Source organism: Clupea harengus, chromosome 11 (assembly GCF_900700415.2).
Source record: "Clupea harengus chromosome 11, Ch_v2.0.2, whole genome shotgun sequence".
NCBI lineage: Eukaryota > Metazoa > Chordata > Actinopteri > Clupeiformes > Clupeidae > Clupea > Clupea harengus.
The window spans coordinates 9,221,369-9,240,573 of NC_045162.1; the positions used below are offsets into that span (position 1 = coordinate 9,221,369).

General features: G+C 41.2%; 2 protein-coding genes and 1 long non-coding RNA gene across 7 annotated transcripts in view; 2 read left to right on the forward strand and 1 right to left on the reverse strand.

Moving 5' to 3' along the window:
- LOC116222449 overlaps positions 1 to 8,345 on the reverse strand; it is a 27,443-nt gene extending 19,098 nt beyond the window's left edge. The window contains exon 1 of one of the 2 annotated variants that reach the window (XR_004164665.2): positions 7,341 to 8,345. This is a non-coding gene — a long non-coding RNA (uncharacterized LOC116222449). The remainder of the gene's footprint in view (positions 1 to 7,340) is intronic. The other variant, XR_004164664.2, reaches the window with a different exon arrangement.
- On the forward strand, positions 6,177 to 10,166 carry LOC105901679. Of its 4 annotated transcripts, XM_031576598.2 has the most exons (7): positions 6,177 to 7,470; positions 8,627 to 8,784; positions 8,940 to 9,083; positions 9,193 to 9,217; positions 9,462 to 9,515; positions 9,601 to 9,709; positions 9,829 to 10,166. In XM_031576598.2, the coding sequence occupies exons 1-7, from the start codon at positions 7,272 to 7,274 to the stop codon at positions 9,941 to 9,943; spliced, it is 804 nt and encodes a 267-aa protein (XP_031432458.1). In that variant the 5' UTR covers positions 6,177 to 7,271; the 3' UTR covers positions 9,944 to 10,166. The 4 variants fall into 4 exon arrangements, 3 of the variants coding, with proteins under 3 accessions (XP_031432458.1, XP_031432457.1, XP_031432459.1); XR_006152660.1 differs by having other exon boundaries at positions 9,604 to 10,166; XM_031576597.2 differs by having other exon boundaries at positions 9,601 to 10,166.
- A 2,474-nt stretch (positions 10,167 to 12,640) lies between these two features.
- On the forward strand, positions 12,641 to 19,187 carry LOC105901673 (regulatory subunit of type II PKA R-subunit domain containing 1). The gene is made up of 7 exons (XM_031576987.1): positions 12,641 to 12,880; positions 14,780 to 14,943; positions 15,224 to 15,361; positions 15,474 to 15,498; positions 15,840 to 15,890; positions 17,950 to 18,055; positions 18,160 to 19,187. Exons 1-7 carry the CDS (start codon positions 12,847 to 12,849, stop codon positions 18,206 to 18,208), a joined length of 567 nt encoding a protein of 188 aa, XP_031432847.1. The 5' UTR covers positions 12,641 to 12,846; the 3' UTR covers positions 18,209 to 19,187.
- Positions 19,188 to 19,205: the final 18 nt, after the last annotated feature.

A 19,205-nucleotide genomic window follows, 5' to 3' on the forward strand; every position in this document is an offset into this window, starting at 1 on the left:
TTGAGTTTGTATAAGACACTCTGAGGCAAGTGCTTCGGGTCAGTCAATTCGTTCAACCAATTGTGAGCCTGAACTCATTATTGAGGTAATTATACATACTGTACATACATAAACACACACACACACACACACACACTTTTCAAGTGGGTACATCATCACATATACTTAAAAGCAAATACATAAAACATCAAGGTACATAAACTACACAAAACCTGAACGGTTATGGGCCAATTGTTGTATTAATCAAATAATAACTGGGTTATTTACTAGAATTTTCTAATTTTGCTCTTGTGATCTTATTGATAATGGAAACTTAAAGGAAGGGGTTTAAGGACCACCTCATAAAGCACACTAGTGACAACACATGTGCATCCAGCTCCAACGAACACCTTTCTGGTCCGCCGAGTACGCCAGAAAAGACTCCCAAGATCAATCATGTCTGTTCCAAACCTGTCATATTGGGTACAGACTACTGTACTGTCCATTCTTTTATTATTTAAGCAGAGTATTTATGTGAGTTTATATTTGTATTTTGTTATTGAATAATTTAATACAAATCTTAACAGACTGTCATTGTTTTTCTTTTTTAAATGTAGTTGTTACGAACCAGCTAGTCTGATACGCAACAAATTAAGAGAAATCAGATGGGGCTTGTGTCTAGCGGGTTTTATTAACAAAAAGGCAAAATAGAACAGAGGAGAATTTCTATTACAAAAATTGGACAACGAAGAAGGCCAGGATAGCGTGGCGGCACGCAGTAGAATGAGAGCCTTCTGGACGGCCATCCTGGCCTTAAGACGTATCGGGCTCCGCCCCCGGCTGACAGGCAACACCTGTACACAGGCAAAGCATTAGGCAAAGCAACAGAAATAGGCACAAGGGAACAGCGGCCCCTAGGGGCAGGAGGACGTAACAGTAGTGCCAAGTGCACTACATCCTCACATTGTTCAAAGGTCTTATATACATTATAGATGCTAATGTGCTCTGCCAAACCCCTTTCAGACACTCACTATTTAGACATCCCCTTTAGGGATATGAAATGTCCCTGCCAGGCAAAATATTTCTTGTGTATGTATGTGTGTGTATACAGTGGGGAAAGTAAGTATTTGAACCCCTGCTGATTTCGCAAGTTTGGCCACTTGCAAAGAAATGTGTGATCTATAATAGTAGGTGTATTTTAACAGTGAGAAACAGAATATCTAAAAAAAAATCCAGAAAACTGCATTTTATAACATTTATGACTACATTTGCGTTTGATGCAGAAAATAGGTATTTGAACCCCTAGCAAAACATGACTTAGTACTTGGTGGAATAACCCTTGTTGGAAAGCACAGACGTCAGACTTTTCTTGTAGTTGGTCACCAGGTTTACACACATCTCAGGAGGGAATTTGGTCCACTCCTCTTTGCAGATCCTCTCCAAATCCTTATGGTTGCGTTTTCAATGGGAGGGAATGAGGGAATGAGGTTCAAGCCCAATATTCCACGTTACATGGCCCCATCCATAGTCCCCTCGATGCAGTGGAGTCGTCCTGTACCCTTGGCAGAGAAACAGCCCCAAAGCATAATGTTTCCACCTCCATGCTTGACGGTGGGGATGGTGTTCTTGGGGTCATATTCAGCATTCTTCCCCCTCCAAACACGCCCAAGTCGAGTTGATGATAAAGAGCTTGATTTTGGTCTCATCTGACCACATCCTGTCTCCCAATCCTCCTTAGAATCATTCAAGTGTTCATTGGCAAACTTCAGACGGCCCTGTACGTGTGCTTCCTTGAGCAGGGGGACCTTGCGAGTGCTGCAGTACTTGAAACCATTACGGCGTAGTGTGTTGCCAATGGTTTTCTTGGTGACTGTGGTTCCAGCTGCCTTGAGATCATTCACAAGCTCCCCCTGTGTAGTTCTGGGGTTATTCTTCACCTTTCGGATGATCACAGATACCGCACGAAGGGATATCTTGCATGGAGCCCCAGACCTAGAGCGATTGACAGTTGTTTGGTGTTGCTTCCATTTACGAATAATCGCACCAATAGTTGTCTGCTTCTCACCAACCTGCTTGCCGATGGTTTTGTAACCCATTCCAGCCTTGTGCAGGTCTACAATCTTATCTCTGACGTCCTTGGTCAACTCTTTGGTCTTGCCCATGGTGGTGAGGTTGAAGGTGTGAAGTATGATTCTTTGGACAGGTTTCTTTTATGTCACCAGTTGAGATCAGGTGTACCTTGTTAGGCCTAATGAGGACTAATCTGTGTGGTTCTTGGGCACATAACTAGTCATTGGGAGCCAGAATTCTTGCTGTTTGCTTGGGGGTTCAATTACTTATTTTCTGCATCATCATCATCATTGTTTATTCAGGGAGAAATTGACTGAGCACAGGGCTCTTTTGCAGCAATGCCCTGATTGAGGCCACATAGTACAGAAGAACAATACATAAACAAACCACAACAAAACGAAACAGACAAAATAAATTTAAAAAAAAAACACACCAAACAACTCAGAAATTAAGCATAAAAAATAAATAAATAAAATAACATAAAGTAAAAAAATTAAATCAGAGAATCATTCAAAACAACAGCATTGAGGCACATCCTTATTATCTAAAAGGCTCTTAAATTGGTTGACAGACAAATACTTGGTTAATTTCAACTCCACTTGAATAGTGTTACATTTATGGGAAGCAAAGAACTTAAAAGCTATTTTACCTATATTAGTTTTTGTAAGGGGGATTTCAAGGGAGATGAGGCTCTGTGACCGTGTATTATGACAGATGGATTTTAATTTTAAAAGTGACATGAGATAATTAGGCAGTTTTCCCACTAAGGCTTTATAAACAAATAAAAGACAGTGTTTTTCCCTCCTGTCTGCTAGAGGGGACCAACCAACATTCTTGTATAAGTTACAGTGGTGGGTCCTGAAAGCGTCTCCTGAAACAAAGCGAATAGCACTATGGTAAACAGAGTCCAGGAGTTTTAAGGTAGAGGGTGCAGCATACATGTAAACAATGTCACCATAGTCAAGAACTGACAAAATTGTTGATTGCACTATTTCCATTCGGTTTTCAAAATCAAATCAAATACAAATAAAGTCATAAATGTTATAAAATGCAGTTTTCTGAATATGTTTGATGATATTCTATTTCTCACTGTTAAAATACACCTACCATTACAATTATAGATCACACATTTCTTTGCAAGTGGCCAAACTTGCGAAATCGGCAGGGGTTCAAATACTTATTTTCCCCACTGTATATGAGAGAGAGTGAGAATGATGATATAGCTAGATAGTATATAGACAAGTATTTATTGTAATGAGAAGGTGGCTCTTCCAGTGGCTTGAACATATTTGCAATAACATTTTCTTAAAATACTTCACAATACACTGCCAGACGATGCAAGACGATGCAAGACGATGCCTAAAATTGTGCCTTTAAGATATATCATTCAGAGATCATAAAAGGGCAATCCCAACTGCACTTCCTCTTGCCTCATTCACAAAAAACCCACTCACGCATTATGAGTACTTGCATGTGAGAGTGAGAGAATTGGCCACTGTGGTAATTCCCCAACCAGTAGCACAAGGAATCTAACACCGCTCCTGTGTATAACTAAAAATATGACCTTGTGAGAAGACAGGATCCCAACATGCTAATTTGATAAATATGACTTAATCAGCCTCCTATTCCCTGCAGTTAAAACATGACGGGTGCAAGACTAATCAGGTCCTATAAATTGTATTTTTGGTACTTCCTCTATCTCACTTCTTTGAGAAAAAGTCTCTGAAGTTAATATGAGCTCTATAACTCACTCCTACTTCTTCATGTATTTGTGTGTACACATGTACATGAGGATTCATAGGTTTGGATATGTACAGTTATCTGTCTAGTTCAGATTGTGGAATACCCCTCTGTCCTCTCAGTGAATCTGGGTTCTGATTTCACCAGCTGAAGAAGCTTTCCCTATACACAATTTCATGAGTTGTTTGCCCTCTTACAATTGTACAGTGCAAGTTTTTGTTTTTGTAGTCTGTTTTGAGAGGTAAATCATGGCAACCATGGTCATTCAGAGAGTGAAAATAAACAGCTGCTGCACTTCCTGTTGCTTCACACTCTCTTTGTTTTGCAAAGAGAAAGTCATAGGGCTTCTATTAAGTGTGTTAAAAAAAACGTTGTCAGCAGGCGTAACAACGTGGTGGGTCTCTGATGTCTGAGGTCATCTTACTATGCTTCCTGTCTTGCAAGGATGTCAGTTTTACACAAGGTCGAAAGAAGCACAGTTCGACCCTTATTATCACCTCTGGTCCAGACATGCTCTTGCAAATATGCAGACTAAGTGGCACCTAATAATCTAGGTTACACAAGAAACACAGAAAGGCCTATAGTTATATATCTCAAAATATCTCCATAAGCAGTATGGGTCATACCTATAAAAGGTCACAGAGATCCTGTCAAGGAACAATCTCCTCGATCCAAACCAGCCTGGGTTCAAAAGCGGTCACTCCATGAAACAGCCCTGTTGTCTGTGACAGAGGCCTTAAAAACAGCTAGAACTGCAGCTCAATCCGCTTTCGACACAGTCAACCACCACATCCTTCTGTCTATACTGTCAAGTATGTGCATTTCTGGCAGGGCACATTCCTGGTTTGAATCTTACCTCACTGGGCGCTCGTTCAACGTGTCATGGCAAGGTCAGCTGTCTGTAGCTCAACACCTCACCACAGGGGTGCCCCAAGGCTCGGTGTTCCGGACAACATGTCTTTGCCATGTACACCACCTTGTTGGCCCCTATGATCCCAGCACATTTTTCATATCACTGCTATGCAGATGATACCCAACTGTATCTGTTTTTCCCTCCTGACGACACCACTGTCTAGGCGCAGATCTCGGGTTGTCTCTCTGATATATCCACATGGATGAAGGATCACCATCTTCAACTTAATCTGGCTAAAACGGAACTGTTGGTCTTCCCAGCCAAACAGGCCATACACCGCAACATCGATATCAAAATGACTCCTTATCTCTTGCTCCTTCCAAAGCAGCAAGAAATCTAGGGGTCATTATCGATGACTATTTAACATTCACAGACCACATTGCCTCTGTCTCCCGGTCATGCCGCTTCGCGCTATTCAACATCAGCAAAATCAGGCCGTACCTAACCCAGTATGCCACCCAGATGCTGGTACAAACCTTGGTGATTTCCCGCCTTTACTAATGCAACGCCCTTCTAACGGGCCTGCCGGCATGTGTGGTGAAACCACTACAGATGGTCCAGAACGCAGCGGTGCGTCTGGTGTTCAACCGTCACCCCGCTACTCCTTGAGCTCCACTGGCTGCCTGTAGCTGCTCGCATTAAATTCAAGTCACTTATGCTTGCTTACAGAGTTATTTCTGGTTCTGCTCCCACATACTTAAATGCTCATGTAAGGGCAAATGTTACCCCCAGGATGCTGCGCTCGCCTAATGAGCGTCGTTTAGCACTGCCGACTGTGCAAGTACAGCAATCTAGACTATTCTCATTCGTAGTTCTACTTTGGTGGAACGAGCTGCCTAGCACTACCAGAGCAGCGGTGTCCGTCTCTACCTTTAAGAAGCTTTTGAAGACCCAACTCTTCAGAGAGCACCTCCTTTCCTAACTTGCACTTCCTCTTCCTTCCTCTTACTTTTTCTACCTCTCCTTATCCGTCCTCTAATGCTCTCGCCTCTAACTAGTACTTAACTCGCACTTACAGTAGTTATATTCCTGCACTTTTTTTATTTCTTATGTAAAGTGGTATTTATTTATTGTTACTAGAGTGGCACGGTGGCTCAGGTGCTTGCACTGCCGCCTCACAGCAAGAAGGTAATGGGTTTGATTCCCGCATGGGGCGCTGTTGACTCTGGGGGGCAGGTCCTCCGCAGACCTTCAGTGCTCAGGCGGGCTATCTCCCAGGCCTTTCTGTGTGGAGTTTGCATATTCTCCCCGTGTTCAGAAGGGGTTTCCTCCACTAAGAACCGCAACAGAATATGCACTTTCCTGTCCGTCCCTGACCAAGATGGATGGTTCACTTCACTTGGTCCCCGGGCGCTTAAAAGCTGCTCCTGCGGGGTCCTGGAGGAAGGACAGTCCAGGATGGGAAAACGCAGAGAATAAATTAACAGCGACCTGACCTGTTTTGACAGTTAATTGTGAGACCGTGATCATGCAATATTTGGGTTACTCCATTGTGTCATTCGATCACACCAATATTTAAAGCCTAGCCCTGAGTATTCACCCTGGAAACGGAGGTGTTTATAACAAAACAATAGACAGACTGTGTAGCAGAGTGGAACCTGATGGTGTCTGAAGGAGGGGGGAGTAACCAATGGCTACATAGTACACACAAAGTGGGAACACGTTTGTACCAGATGAAAATTAAAAAATAAATAAACATCTGGTATGTAGGCTACACATAGTAGTAGGATGTGCCTCATATGACTCATATTGACTGTACGAACATGGCACTGTGACAATCTCAGCACATCAGGAGAGCTCAACTTACTAGAGTACGTCATATCCATACACATATATAGATATGTCTATTCGTCATATCCAGTGTCGCGTTTTACGTATCGACTCCTCATTTGTTGTTTGTCTCGCGGAGTTCAACGTTGACGGATCCAACCTGAAAGCCAGGCGATACAGTCCCGTAGTGAGCGCTCTCGTAAAAATTATAGCTCTGTGCCACGAGTCGATGAAGGGGATTTCTACCGCAGGGGTTTTCCACACCGGAGACAAACTGGTCTTATCCGCCGATAGTGAGGGCTTATTTGCGCCCGAAGGCACTTGCAACGCGTGTGTCGCTTGCTGATCTCTTGAGTTTCAACAGCCATAAACACGTCTAAAGAGATGAAGATGCTAATAACCTGCACCCAATTGACAGGTAGGCAATATACAACGAATGTATAATACACCTGTGCGTAGACTTTGTTCAACTATTTGGTGTCCTGTACACTAAACTACACTGCAGCCGTTGTCATTACTGTAGTAAAAACTTAACAAACCCAAAACAACCAGAAAGTCAGACATCGACACAACCTGCTCAAAATCAGCCGAGCTTATCTGACACAATCAGCATATCGGTCAGACCCATACCTGCCAACATTTGAATACGACTCCCCAAGACTTCGATAAGTGGGGTAGAACCTTTTAATTTGCCACAGACAGAGAAAACCTCTGCTAACCTATCTTAGCATAGATTCAGATAGATTCTAGACTGAAATCAATGAACTATGCTAAACTAGGTTTGTTAGCGGAATAATGGATGCATCGTGACAAAAGCTATTACAAACTTATCGAAGTCTTGGGGAGAAGTGAGAAAAAAATTACTTACCTTTCAGAAGTTGGGTTGTCTTCGTTCCTCCCAGACGAAGACTTTCTAGCAATTACGGAGTCCGGGAACATCGATGCCACAGTGGCTGAATACTCAGGCATCACAAAAGGAAAACGAGATGATATTTTTGGTGACTAACATTGCCATTTTCAGTTCGGCCTGCAGCATTTGCTCTTGTTCGGTCTGTCCCTTAGTGATGTAATTTGATATTACCTGAGTGCCCTTTTGTGCCTCGGCAGCACGGATATGTTTTTGAGACTTGACATGTTGGAGGACGTCATTCTTACCGCCGTGCCCTATGTTGAAATCGATACGACAAGCTTTGCAAAAAGCATAACTATTATCTATATGTTCGATATACATGGAAACTCCTCTGTCCAACAAGACTTAAATTTACAAAGATATTTCACGTTCTTCGGTGGTCGACCGGCGGCGCATTCTACCATTTCCCTTTCCCTTTCCTTTTCAGTTTCAGTTTCAACTTCGCGCGTCAGTAGCCTGCGCATAAACATCAACTGCGCAATAGGATGTAGGTTGCCAGATTGACAAATGGGTTGAAAATGGTATAGTGTATTTATTGCGTAAAACAATGATTGCGTTTCATACATGATCTGGCAAATTATAATATTGGACAAACATTTTGATTTGATTATTAATAAAATATGTTTGGACCTCGTAAAATACGGGAGATTACCGGGAGAAATAACAAAACGGGAGGGGGCGGGAGATGGGTCAGAAATACGGGAGTATATTGGGCATATCGGGCTCACTCATGTCTTGGCAGAAAAGAGAGAAGCACGGGCGCACCCTCATCTTGGATGGTGAGAGAGAGCCCGGGCTCACTCCCGGACTGCAGCAGACGAGAGAGAAGCAGTTAAACACATCACACAAGGTTTATATAGGTTGAAGTTAGCGTTTTTTTCTGATGCCAAAGCATTGTGTCAGCAGAGATAACCACATGGTGGGGTTCCCATGTCCAAGGTCATCGAGGTCAGCACATAGCTTCTTATTTGGACCCCTGTCATCCCCTTGAACACAGGGTGTGGGCACAGCTCTACCATGGGGATTTCAAGTGGTTTGAGATATTTTAGCTATTTTACCCTTCAGAATTCCGTTTGCAGGTTCAACCATTCCCTGGCTCTGGGGATGATAAACACACCCTAACCTTCTCTTTATCCCCAGAGCTTGCATTATTTTACCCCATGTTTATCCCATATCTATGTAGCCTCTAACCACATCTGTGTATGTGTCTGGATGAATGGTTGTGTGTGTGTGTGTGTTTCTAGCCCTATTGGTGTATGTGTTCAGTCAGCTCTCTGCGGCTCCTGTGACACTCCATTGTGAGGGGAAAGTGCAACTAAACGGATCCTACGGGTTTACACTGCAGCCCATCATTACGGACCTTCTTAAGGATCCCTCCTGTGAAGTACAGTTGATTACTGAGGTGAACCTCACAAAACTGAACTAAAATTCCTTGTGGACAAATGCTTCTGTCAGAGTATAACATGTTGCACTTACAGATAGACCATATAAACCAGCATCAGGTTAGGTTGAGTGACAGATTTGATAATTGTTTTTCTTTCCTGCTGTTTTCCACAGAATACTGTAAGGGCTATATATGAGAAGGGGAATGTGCCTGCCTACTTGTCATCACCAGTCCTTAAAGCCACGATGCACCATTTCACTTTGAGCAACTGCCCCAACTCCGTCACACTGGATGTAGATTGCCCACACAGACAAAAGGTTTCAATTTGTTCACAATTGCACCCGTTGATCTTCATATGAGATAATGAAGTTTAATACTTGTAATTAATATCTATTTATTTGTCAATTTTCCCTCCTGGCTACAAAGGTCCCAAGAACAGTACACTGCCATTGTGAGTATTTTCATACCCCTGTAGAGAATTCCATGAGTGGACACAAAAGTAAAGTGTTTGCAAGGGAGTTGGTATGTAAGGTGATACTATGTGTAAACTATCTTCTTGTCTGAACCCTGTTTGTAATGAAACAATGAAAGAGTAGGCCTTATTTTCACTTTGTTGTCCAACAGAAGCACTTACAGCACTCCACTGTCAATTATCCCTCTCTGATAACTTCGTATTTGTGTCTGTTTGTTCCCAGGTTCAGTCCAGTCCATAACCTCCACTTCCACACCGCTAACCTCAGTATCGAAGGGTAAGTCGAGGATGGACAAGGACTGCACCTATTTTATCCACACGTGTATCATAGTCAATGCCTTATCAAATGTCTCATCTTTCAGCAGACAACACCAACAGTGTTGTCTCTGGTGTTGCTATTGGTCTTGGTCTTGGTCTTGTTGGTGTCGCTGCCATTGCCATTGCCATCACCTGGTTCATCTTCAAACACAGGTATGTTAGGATGAAACATTCTCTCCGGTGTTCACAGGGAGAGTCTAATTTTATGTCATTGAATTGTTTGTTAATTGTTATTGTGTTTCCCTCGCTTTGTTATTGCTACCTACTAACAGCAAGAAGAGGAATGATGTCTTCATGAAGAAAAACAACAGAGGCACATCAGCAAGCAGCTCCACTGATGAACTTGGTGCTGCAAACATGATGCTCAGACACGACGATCAAGCCTGACCTGCAGTGATGTTAATGCATTGTAATGCACAGTCCTAGCTCTGTAAATGGGAAACAAATGTATGGCTCGGACCAAGCAATACACTATTGAACACATTACTTCAAGAGCACTGAAGGAAAGGGTGTAATTTGATTGGCTGTCACACTCAAATATCAACAAAATTGTGCCAGAATTGCAGACTGTTCCTTTAAAGCAGCAATATGGAGTTCTGTTCCAAAACTAGCAAGCTAACTACCCAAAAGTTATGCAAAAACCTTGCAAACACCACCAACAGCCCAGCTGACACTGATAGAAGCTTGCCAACACACTAATTGGTGCCTTTTGGCAGTATAGCTGGCAGTGTCATGCTGTGAAAGCTTTTCTTCCATTTCTGCAGGGTGTTCCAGCCCGGTAAAAAGAACTACATAGGGCATATCCTGGATGGCTAGTGGGGAAGACACAGGTGTTTATCTGTCCTTCACATGACCATATGCAATCAAAATTAATTTGAGGATGGTACGAAAACTAGTTGCCTATAAAACCATACCTCAAAAAGTGTCAAATTGTTGCATAGTGTTACTTTAACACGTACGGTATGTGGTAATGGTTAAAATGAAGTGGTACTGTAATGGCAAGGTAATGTTATGCTATTCTGAGGTGGAGGTCTCCAAGGATTGCTATAACAAGCAGTCATCTGTCCGTTTTTGCCTCGATGTTCTGGTGCAAACTGTTATACATACTAGTCAGCATTTCCTGTTTCTGGAAGGATACAAATCTGAATAGAATTTTAGGAAGATCGTTTACATAAGGGGGGGACAAAGGCTTACCCCAAATGGTAAGAATATGTGTTTATTCCACACAGCTGGGGTCTGCTACCTAAGGTGCTAAAGAGCATTGGGACACACACAAACACACACCCACATAAACACACACACACTATTTAATGTTATGACTCCTGTTTCGGGTTTGTAAGATTGTTGTCCTCCTGTGTGTCTGTCCTTCCTATCAAGAGCTGTGAGATATATTTAAGTGTTAAATATATATTCAAATATTATATATTTTTTGATATAATATTTCGAGTATATTTGTATTTTGTATGATTCTATTTTGTTATTAAATAATTCATTTAAATATTTAAGGACTCATTGTTTTTTTTTATGGAGTGCCAAGTGCACTGAGAATGAGGAGAGTAAACACTGTCAACAAAGACTGTAAACACAATCAATACATACGTCTGTAGAAAGTATGCAACATATCAAAAAACATGTCCTCTCCGACGTTGCAAACCCTCTCCGAGCACCTCTCCGTGGCCTGACGTGCACCTCCCAAATTTTGCAACTATCCAACTCCGTCAATCCGTCAATACATCAGTATCAATGCTTTACAACACCCACAACCGTCGGAGAACCATAAATGAAAACGAGTCCGTCGAGGCAACTGCGTGACCACGGAGTAACGGAGTCGTAGGAGTATATTTCGGCCTTAAGATGTAGCCTCTAAGATATGCTAAGTCATTCACAGAGCATAAAAGGGCAACTGCACTTCCTCTTGGCCCATGACGTGGAATATGATCGACGTTCAGCAATGCCACTACCAGCCTGGTGGGGAAAATAAGGTGTGGTCTCCTTACTTGGGTTAGTGCTTTACTGTCATCATCTCACTGAGTCGTGCAATGTGTACAAAACCATGCAACCCAATGCTACAGAAAGCTTTTGAAATGTTGCCTTTTCTTCTTAACAGTCACATCCATATGACTCATATTGTCTGTAGATCCATCCACCACCTGATCAACACATGAATGATATGTGGTTAGAATGTGGTCAGAATTATTTTTCAACAAAACCCAGTGAGATTATTATATGAGTACTTGCATGTGAGAGTGAGAGGATTGGCCACTGTGGGAATTCCCCAACCAGTAGCACAAGGAATTTAGCACCTCTCCTGTGTATAACTAAACAAAATGGCCTTGTGAGGAGACAGGATCCCAACATGTTAATTTGATAAATATGACTTAATCAGCCTCCTAATCCTTGCACTTACTGTACAACATGACGGGTGCAAGCCACAGCAACCATAACACACTTCAATGGCCCACTTGTTTGGTTTGCCTCAATGGTCGATTACTTGGAACACATGCCGTGGTCTACCCAGAGTCCTTATTGAGTGTTTAAAAATGTGGTGTGGGCTCACCTCAGAGTATTATATGACATTACACAAACACACCACAGCACCTGCTCATGTATAACTGTACCCCTCACTCCCCTCTCTATTCTGGAATCTTTGTAGTATGTGGTAGGAATGATGCTAGTAATTCAGCTTTTTCACGACTTTTTGCATAGCAGTAACAGATAATACATGAAGTGATTTAACTGCATAAACCGCATGCAGTAATGTTGCTTCTAGAGCATGCAAGGGAGGGGTGTATTTGACTATTTCGCCCGGATCAAAGATAACATACGTGATATTGTGATTCTATGTAATAAACACTTACAATTTACATCGTCTGATCCAGATTTCACAACTCCTGCACAGTAACACTCGTAAAAATCACAGCTGTGCGCCACAAGGAGTCGATGAAGGGGATTTCTACCGCAGGGGCTTTCTTCACCAGCGACCGCCCGCCTTTTGGGGGTGTGTTGATAATGTAGACGTTTATAGTGAGATTGACAGGTCAACAACCAATCACATCGCGATACATTTCTATCCCTCTGTAACTTCGCTAGCGAGCTAACGTCGTGGGTAGTTATCTAGCTCAGACGCATCGCTAATCACCTCCGACGTATTTTTCAGTTACAATAACGGGGTTTTAACATTGTACAGTGTCTATTTCTCGGTACCTTTTAAAACATCTAACAAAAAAAAGCCTTACGTGTGTCTCTTGTTGATCTCTGGAGTTTCATCAGCTATAAACACGTGTGGAGTGATGAAGATGCTGGTAACCTGGACGCAATGGGCAGGTAGGCAATATACAACGAATGTATAATACACTTGTGCGTAGACTTTTTAAAACGATTTGGTGTCCTGTACACTAGACTACATTGCAGCCATTGTCATTACTGTAGTAAAAACTCAACAAACCCCAAACTATTTACTTGCAACAACAACAAAAAGCAGAGCAGAGAGTCAGACACCGACATACCTGCTCGAAATCAGCCGTGCGTATCTGACACAATCATCATATTGGTCATATGTCACGTTTTATTTGTGAAACTTTTCAACATTTCTCATTTCTCATTCAACACTCGTGTACGTGACGTGTGGTTTTTCACTCATAGAACAACAATTAAAAGTCTAATAGGCAATGTGGAACATTCAGTGGCTGTCCTGCCACCTTGTGGTAGGAGTTGTGTGTATAAGTATATTTGTATTCAATATGCTTATCGGGCTCACTCATGTCTTGGCAATCAAGAGAGAAGCATGGGCTCACCCTCATCTGAGCCCGCCCCGGTCTCACTCACAGACTGCAGCAGACGAGAGAGAAGCAAAGTTTAACACCTTACACAAGGTTTATATAGGTTGAAGTTAGCGTTTCTCTGATGCCAAAGCATTATGTCAGTAGAGATAACCACATGGTGGGTTTCCCACGTCAAAGGTCATCGAAGTCAGCATATAGCTTTTTTTTTGGACCCCTGTCATCCCCTTGAACACAGAGTGTGGGCATAGCTCTCCACATGGGAATTTCAAGTGGTGTGAGATGTGTAGTGTGGTTTCATTGTGATCTCATGTGCATCAATGTAATGGGAAAGGCACCTAACCAGTTAAGATTTGATGATGCACATATCTTTAAGATGATGATGCACATAGCTCTTTTACCGTTCAGAATGGCTCCCTGGCTATGGGGATGATAAACACACCCAAACCATCTCTTTATCCCCAGAGCTTGCATTATTTTACCCCATGTTTATCCCATATCTTAGCAGCCTATAATCACAAACACACCTTCCAATAAAGAGATTTGACCCCTATATTGAGTGGTTACAATTAGTTGTCTTCCCAGCCTAACAACTTTTGCGGTATCAGTGTATGTCAATTGGGCCTGTAGAGATCAATAGGCCATGCGCTTGAAAGGCTGTGGATGTCACGCGAACGACAATTCCCCATTTTTTTTAATTTCAGAATCATGTTCTACACCCTCTAATAAAGAGATCTGACCCCTATATTGTGGGGGTTGGGGGTATAAAGAATACAATGGCACTCTGACATGACCTGAGATAAAAAGTTGTGAAAACACACATTCTATCACACCTCCCGCTATCCATAGGACACAGTATTCCAGATGGCAGGACACCTGACCAGAGACCCTTACATTCCAACCTAAGTCTAATTAAGAGATAAATAGATGCAAAATACAAATGAATATGAGATTCATTGGATTACTGATTATTGTCAATCATTAATTCTGATCTTTAATCCTGATTTTTCACAATGTATCGAATTATGTTGATGCCAGAAAAACATTTTCTAACGCGACTATATAACTACCCAAGCGAGATAGCCCATGGACAAGTCTTGTCAGGTGAAGGTTTCTCTCTCTCTCTCTCTCTCTCTCTCTCTCTCTCTCTCTCTCTCTCTCTGTGTTCAATTAAATTCAAATAGACCTGCATTATTGACATGACCATGAGAAACAATATTGCCAAAACAAACTTGAGGAACAAAACAAACACATATAGGCTATATAAGGATAAGAAAGAAAGCATTTGTTTTCTGTTTTGTCACAAACACTTCCACTCCAACCTACCATTGCCAATCTCCCTTAAAAATAAGGACAAGCCCCATGCAAACTTCAGTTCACCCCTGATATTTTCAATAGATATATCAGTGAACTAATAGAACACTGATGCATGTGTTTATTACAGCCTTCACGGTGTTGCTGTTTGCCACCTGTGAGTCATCAGTCATCCCTCCAGCCTCTGTGCATGAGGGGCAACCCCAGTCCAAGGACTCCTGCAGCTGTGCCATTCCCACCCGTACCGCTGATGTCCTGAAGAACCCCTCCTGTGAGGGACAGCTCATCATTAATGTAAATATCTGCTGGGTCAACATCTATTTGTAATTTTATTTTTAATGATGATGTGTTTACTCATAGAGGGAACATATTTTCATAAGAGTCTCAGTAAAAATGACAAAAAAACACATACAACTGACATTCGATACTTAAGATAGTTCCATACAAAAAAAAGCCTGACAAGCAGATGGATACCCTCTCATCCAGATATATCAACATGTGCCATGCGTATAGAAAAGCTTAATCTCCTAATATTTTTTTTGTCTGTTTCTTGAATTGTCTGTTAATCCTTTAGAGGAAAGTGAGCGCTGTATACGAAGATGGCCGTGTGGCAAACTCAACACACCCAGTGAAGTTTGTCTCCGTGGAAAAGTTCACCTTGGACATGTGCCCTGTCTCAGCGTACATTCTTGCTGAGTGTTCAGAGCAAAACGTGAGTTATTTTTGTTAATCTGAATTCTTAGAGAGAGATCACTGTACAGAACACACACAAGTATTTGATCATCTATGACTATCCCTGAATTGTCTTTGTTGCTTTTTTGCAGATCTTTCACAACGACACTTGTGTCTGTGAGTAACCGATCTTTATTTCTCCTAGATCATTTATCATATATGTGTGTGGGTAGACACTAGGTAAATGGCAGTAACAAGCACATTTCAGCTTGGCATCTGACATTGATCCAGTTATGATGTCTTAATGTTTGTATCTGACTGGGTCTTCGTTAACACTCCTTATTTGAGATTACACATCAATGAAGCGTCAACTTCATTTATGGGAATAGGCTTTTGTCAGAATCTCTCTCTCTCTCTCTCTCTCTGTCTGTCTGTCTGTGGTGTGTGTGTGTGTGGTGTGTGTGTGTGTGTGTGTGGTGTGTTGTGTGTGTGTGTTAATGCCTGGTTTCTCTTCACAGGCATGAAAACCACTGAAAGTCCAACCACTTTTCCAGCCCCTCCATTGACTAGTGAGTACCACAAAAAAAGTGAAAATCCTAAAATATACTTAATCACTCTTTGTTTTATGGCAGTATAGAAGAATAACTTAGCTTAGTTTTACAAAAGTCTGTATAATGTCTCTGGCTATACCAGACTGTAAGAGTGGCAGTTTCTCATGTAATATTACAAACGATTCACATTCACAGAAAAACAAACAACCTGCTCTATTTAAAATAACAACAGGCAGTAAGAGTTTCTTACTCTAGTGAAGTTGTTCTTCTTCCTTTTTGTGTATCCTATAAAAGATAGATTTAGATTGTAGTTTTGTCACTAAAATGATTTTCATCAAGATAAAATTGCCTTAACCCATTTTGCTCCACTTGGCCTACTGCCTTTTGGGTAAACAAACACATTAGTGGACATTCTAGCTTTAAAACCATTCATTCATCAAACTTTAGTTTTATATAATTAAGAACAGTAACTAATGTGTGGGGGCAAAAAGCTACAGCAGTGGTACTCAGTTAAGCTTGCAGGCCAGCTTAGGAAAGCAACCTTTTTGTTAGCATTTTATTTTCCAGCAGGGGGCACATTATCACTAGTAATGACACTTGTTTAAACCTAAGTAGACCTCTTTTGGTTCAGACATTGGGCACATAATTAGGTATACAGAGGATATTACCCATTTTGATGGAATGTACAGCCTCCCAAAGAATTTCAGGATTAGAATGAGAGTTTGTAGGTTAATTAGCGATTTGATTTGGCTTTCCTGACAGCAGATGTACGCTATAGTGCCAAAGTCCTAGGCCACCCTGACAATTCTCATTAAAGCCATAAGTCATGCATGAATCCTTTCAACTGTGCATTGCAGATGCTCCACAATTACCACTCCAACAAGTAACCTGGATTGTTACTAAGTAGGCAATTATACACTTCATAACAGCCAGAATTACTTTTATGACTGCTTTTGTGACAGTTTATATGACAATATGACTGAAGATAAGACTGATGTGATTCCACTGCAAATTGCTCAAGACTCCATGACTGGAAACAAATCACAGATCATAAGGCTTATCTGAGGTGCTGATGCTGGATAATCCAGATTATGCTGGACACATATTTTCATTCATTAGGCCTGTTTTGTAGTTTATGCACATATAGACTACAGCATGTTCAAATTTGGTTCAATAGTAATTTGGTTTAATTGTGCCCTGGCCCAAGGTCATGCCAATGGTCTGATGGCTCCTTGTTAAGAGCAACAGACTTTTCTCATCATTTGATAATACAATCATGGGTCTGGCAATAAGTCTGTTATCTTCATGTTAACGTATTAACTTGCAGTCTGCTAACTTGCTGTAAATGACTGCTGCCCTTTATAGATTTGAAACATCTGTGATTAACACAGGTGTCGTGCTGTGTTCTGCACCCCTGCCGTGGAATGCACCCCACTAATTTCAGTTGTTAATTGTCCCTTGTAAATTTGGACCCAATAAGATCTAACAACAGGGCCCAGGTTGAAAAATCCGGAAGTTTCCTTTAATAACTTAAGAAAAGTAGTAGCACAAATGTTTCTTTTTAAGGCACAAACCAGCACAAACATAGCATATATTATTGAGATCATTCTGGAGTGATGACGTGAATGATGTCACAGGACAGAAAATGTAACTTAAAACTCTTAACAGCACAAACGATTATTTTTATGTCACAAACCAACACAAACAGCAATACCTTTATTCATTTTTGCATTACATGGGGGGCCTGCTTCATGGAGATTTGAATAGTCAGCTATTTCAAACCACACATCAATGTGGTTTCTAATTAAATTTCATTTGATTTTTGGCTGTTAAGACTTGCTACATATGATTGGATCAGATATGTTCATGAATAAGATCTGCTCAGCTCTGTAGCAAAACAAATCCTTTTCACCAAGTCAGAAACATCAGACACATCAGTTTTTATAACACTTGTTTATGTGTCAATGTTTTAATGTCTTGCTCAAAGTAATGTTACTTAAACTCTGTAGGCTACTTGTAGTAGTTGTTATAATCAAGTCTCTGTGATGACTAAGCTACTTTTATATATTTTTTTCAGTACTTGAGACTCCAAGTGAAAACTCTGGCCCTCATTCTAGACATCATTTTATCTTGGGCGTGGTCTTGACTTTGGCAGTAATCTTCGGTCTTATCCTCACAAGCAGGTATGTGTGTCTTAAACAAAACCTTCAAGAGATTATAGTGACAGTGCATTTCAGTTCAGCCATCCAAGTAACACAAACTTTGCATCTGTGCCTTATCACAACAGGAAGTTGGTTGCCTACTGCACCAGAAAGGATAAGCCTACGCTCCCATAAGGATCAGCAGGCTGCCGTTTGGAGGAATGTATTTGGCAAATGGTGCTGGGGGGGTGCCAAAAGTGACAAAATGAACTGTCCACTGGTTTCCTACTTGTACTGTAAGTTATTTGGAGCTACACTGTATGTATTGTGGGGATCAAAAACCAAAGGTTCCTTTCCACTAAGGTGGGGTTGGTGATCAGCAGCTCCCTGATACTCCCTGCCTCAGATCACCTACAACCATGTGGTATAGCTGCAGACTCAACATATACATTTGCATAATCATATCCATAGTCATTTGGCAGACACATTCATCTAAAGGGAAAGAAAAATGTGGGCATGTGGGAAAGGAAAAAAAAGGTCATTTTCAAGTGTCAGGTAAGCAAGAAAAGTCATAAGGCGTTTATGCAGAGGAGTTGCATCTTTAGCTGATTTACCAGCATGAAGCTGCCAAGCACTGTCCCTCTTTTTCTACTCGTTTTTTCTGTCCCTTTAAAAAAAAATGCAGTTTATTGTAAATGTACTGTCTTATGCTGTCTATTTCATATTTATGTAATATGTAAAAAATGTCAATTTTGTTTTATGTTATGAATGTAATTGATGTCATTACTTTCAATTTTTCCAATGCTGTAGTGATTTTTTTAATGCCTTAAACTCAGATATGATGTTTTAAACGGTGGCCATTTTATGACACTTTAAGGCTACTACAAAGCACACTGTGAATGCACTGACATGTATTTGTTGATAAGCTATTTTATTTGCAGTTGTCAGGGATGCTAGAAACTGTAGGGCACAAAAGAAAGCATTATCAAAAACTACGGTATTAATTTTTCGATTTCCATTTGCTGAAGCAAACTTGCACAAGAACAAATAAAGTAAATGTATATTTATTCTTCCATCCATGGAGTATGTTTTTCCTTTGTACGTCGCTTTGGATAAAATCGTCAGCTAAATGACTAAATGTATATGTCTGAAATAAAGCGTTGCTTAATTTTGATACGGTTTAAGTCTGTTT

Bases quoted from the DNA above. Each gene is read 5' to 3' on its own strand.
- LOC105901679 (XM_031576597.2), top strand. From the start codon at position 7,272: ATGCATCGTGACAAAAGCTATTACAAACTTATCGAAGTCTTGGGGAGA. The intron at 8,785-8,939 runs GTGAACCTCACA...TGTTTTCCACAG, and splicing joins AAGTACAGTTGATTACTGAG to AATACTGTAAGGGCTATATA. The intron at 9,218-9,461 runs GTGAGTATTTTC...GTTTGTTCCCAG, and splicing joins AAGAACAGTACACTGCCATT to GTTCAGTCCAGTCCATAACC.
- LOC105901673 (XM_031576987.1), top strand. From the start codon at position 12,847: ATGAAGATGCTGGTAACCTGGACGCAATGGGCAG. The intron at 15,362-15,473 runs GTGAGTTATTTT...GCTTTTTTGCAG, and splicing joins CTGAGTGTTCAGAGCAAAAC to ATCTTTCACAACGACACTTG. The intron at 15,499-15,839 runs GTGAGTAACCGA...TTCTCTTCACAG, and splicing joins TCACAACGACACTTGTGTCT to GCATGAAAACCACTGAAAGT.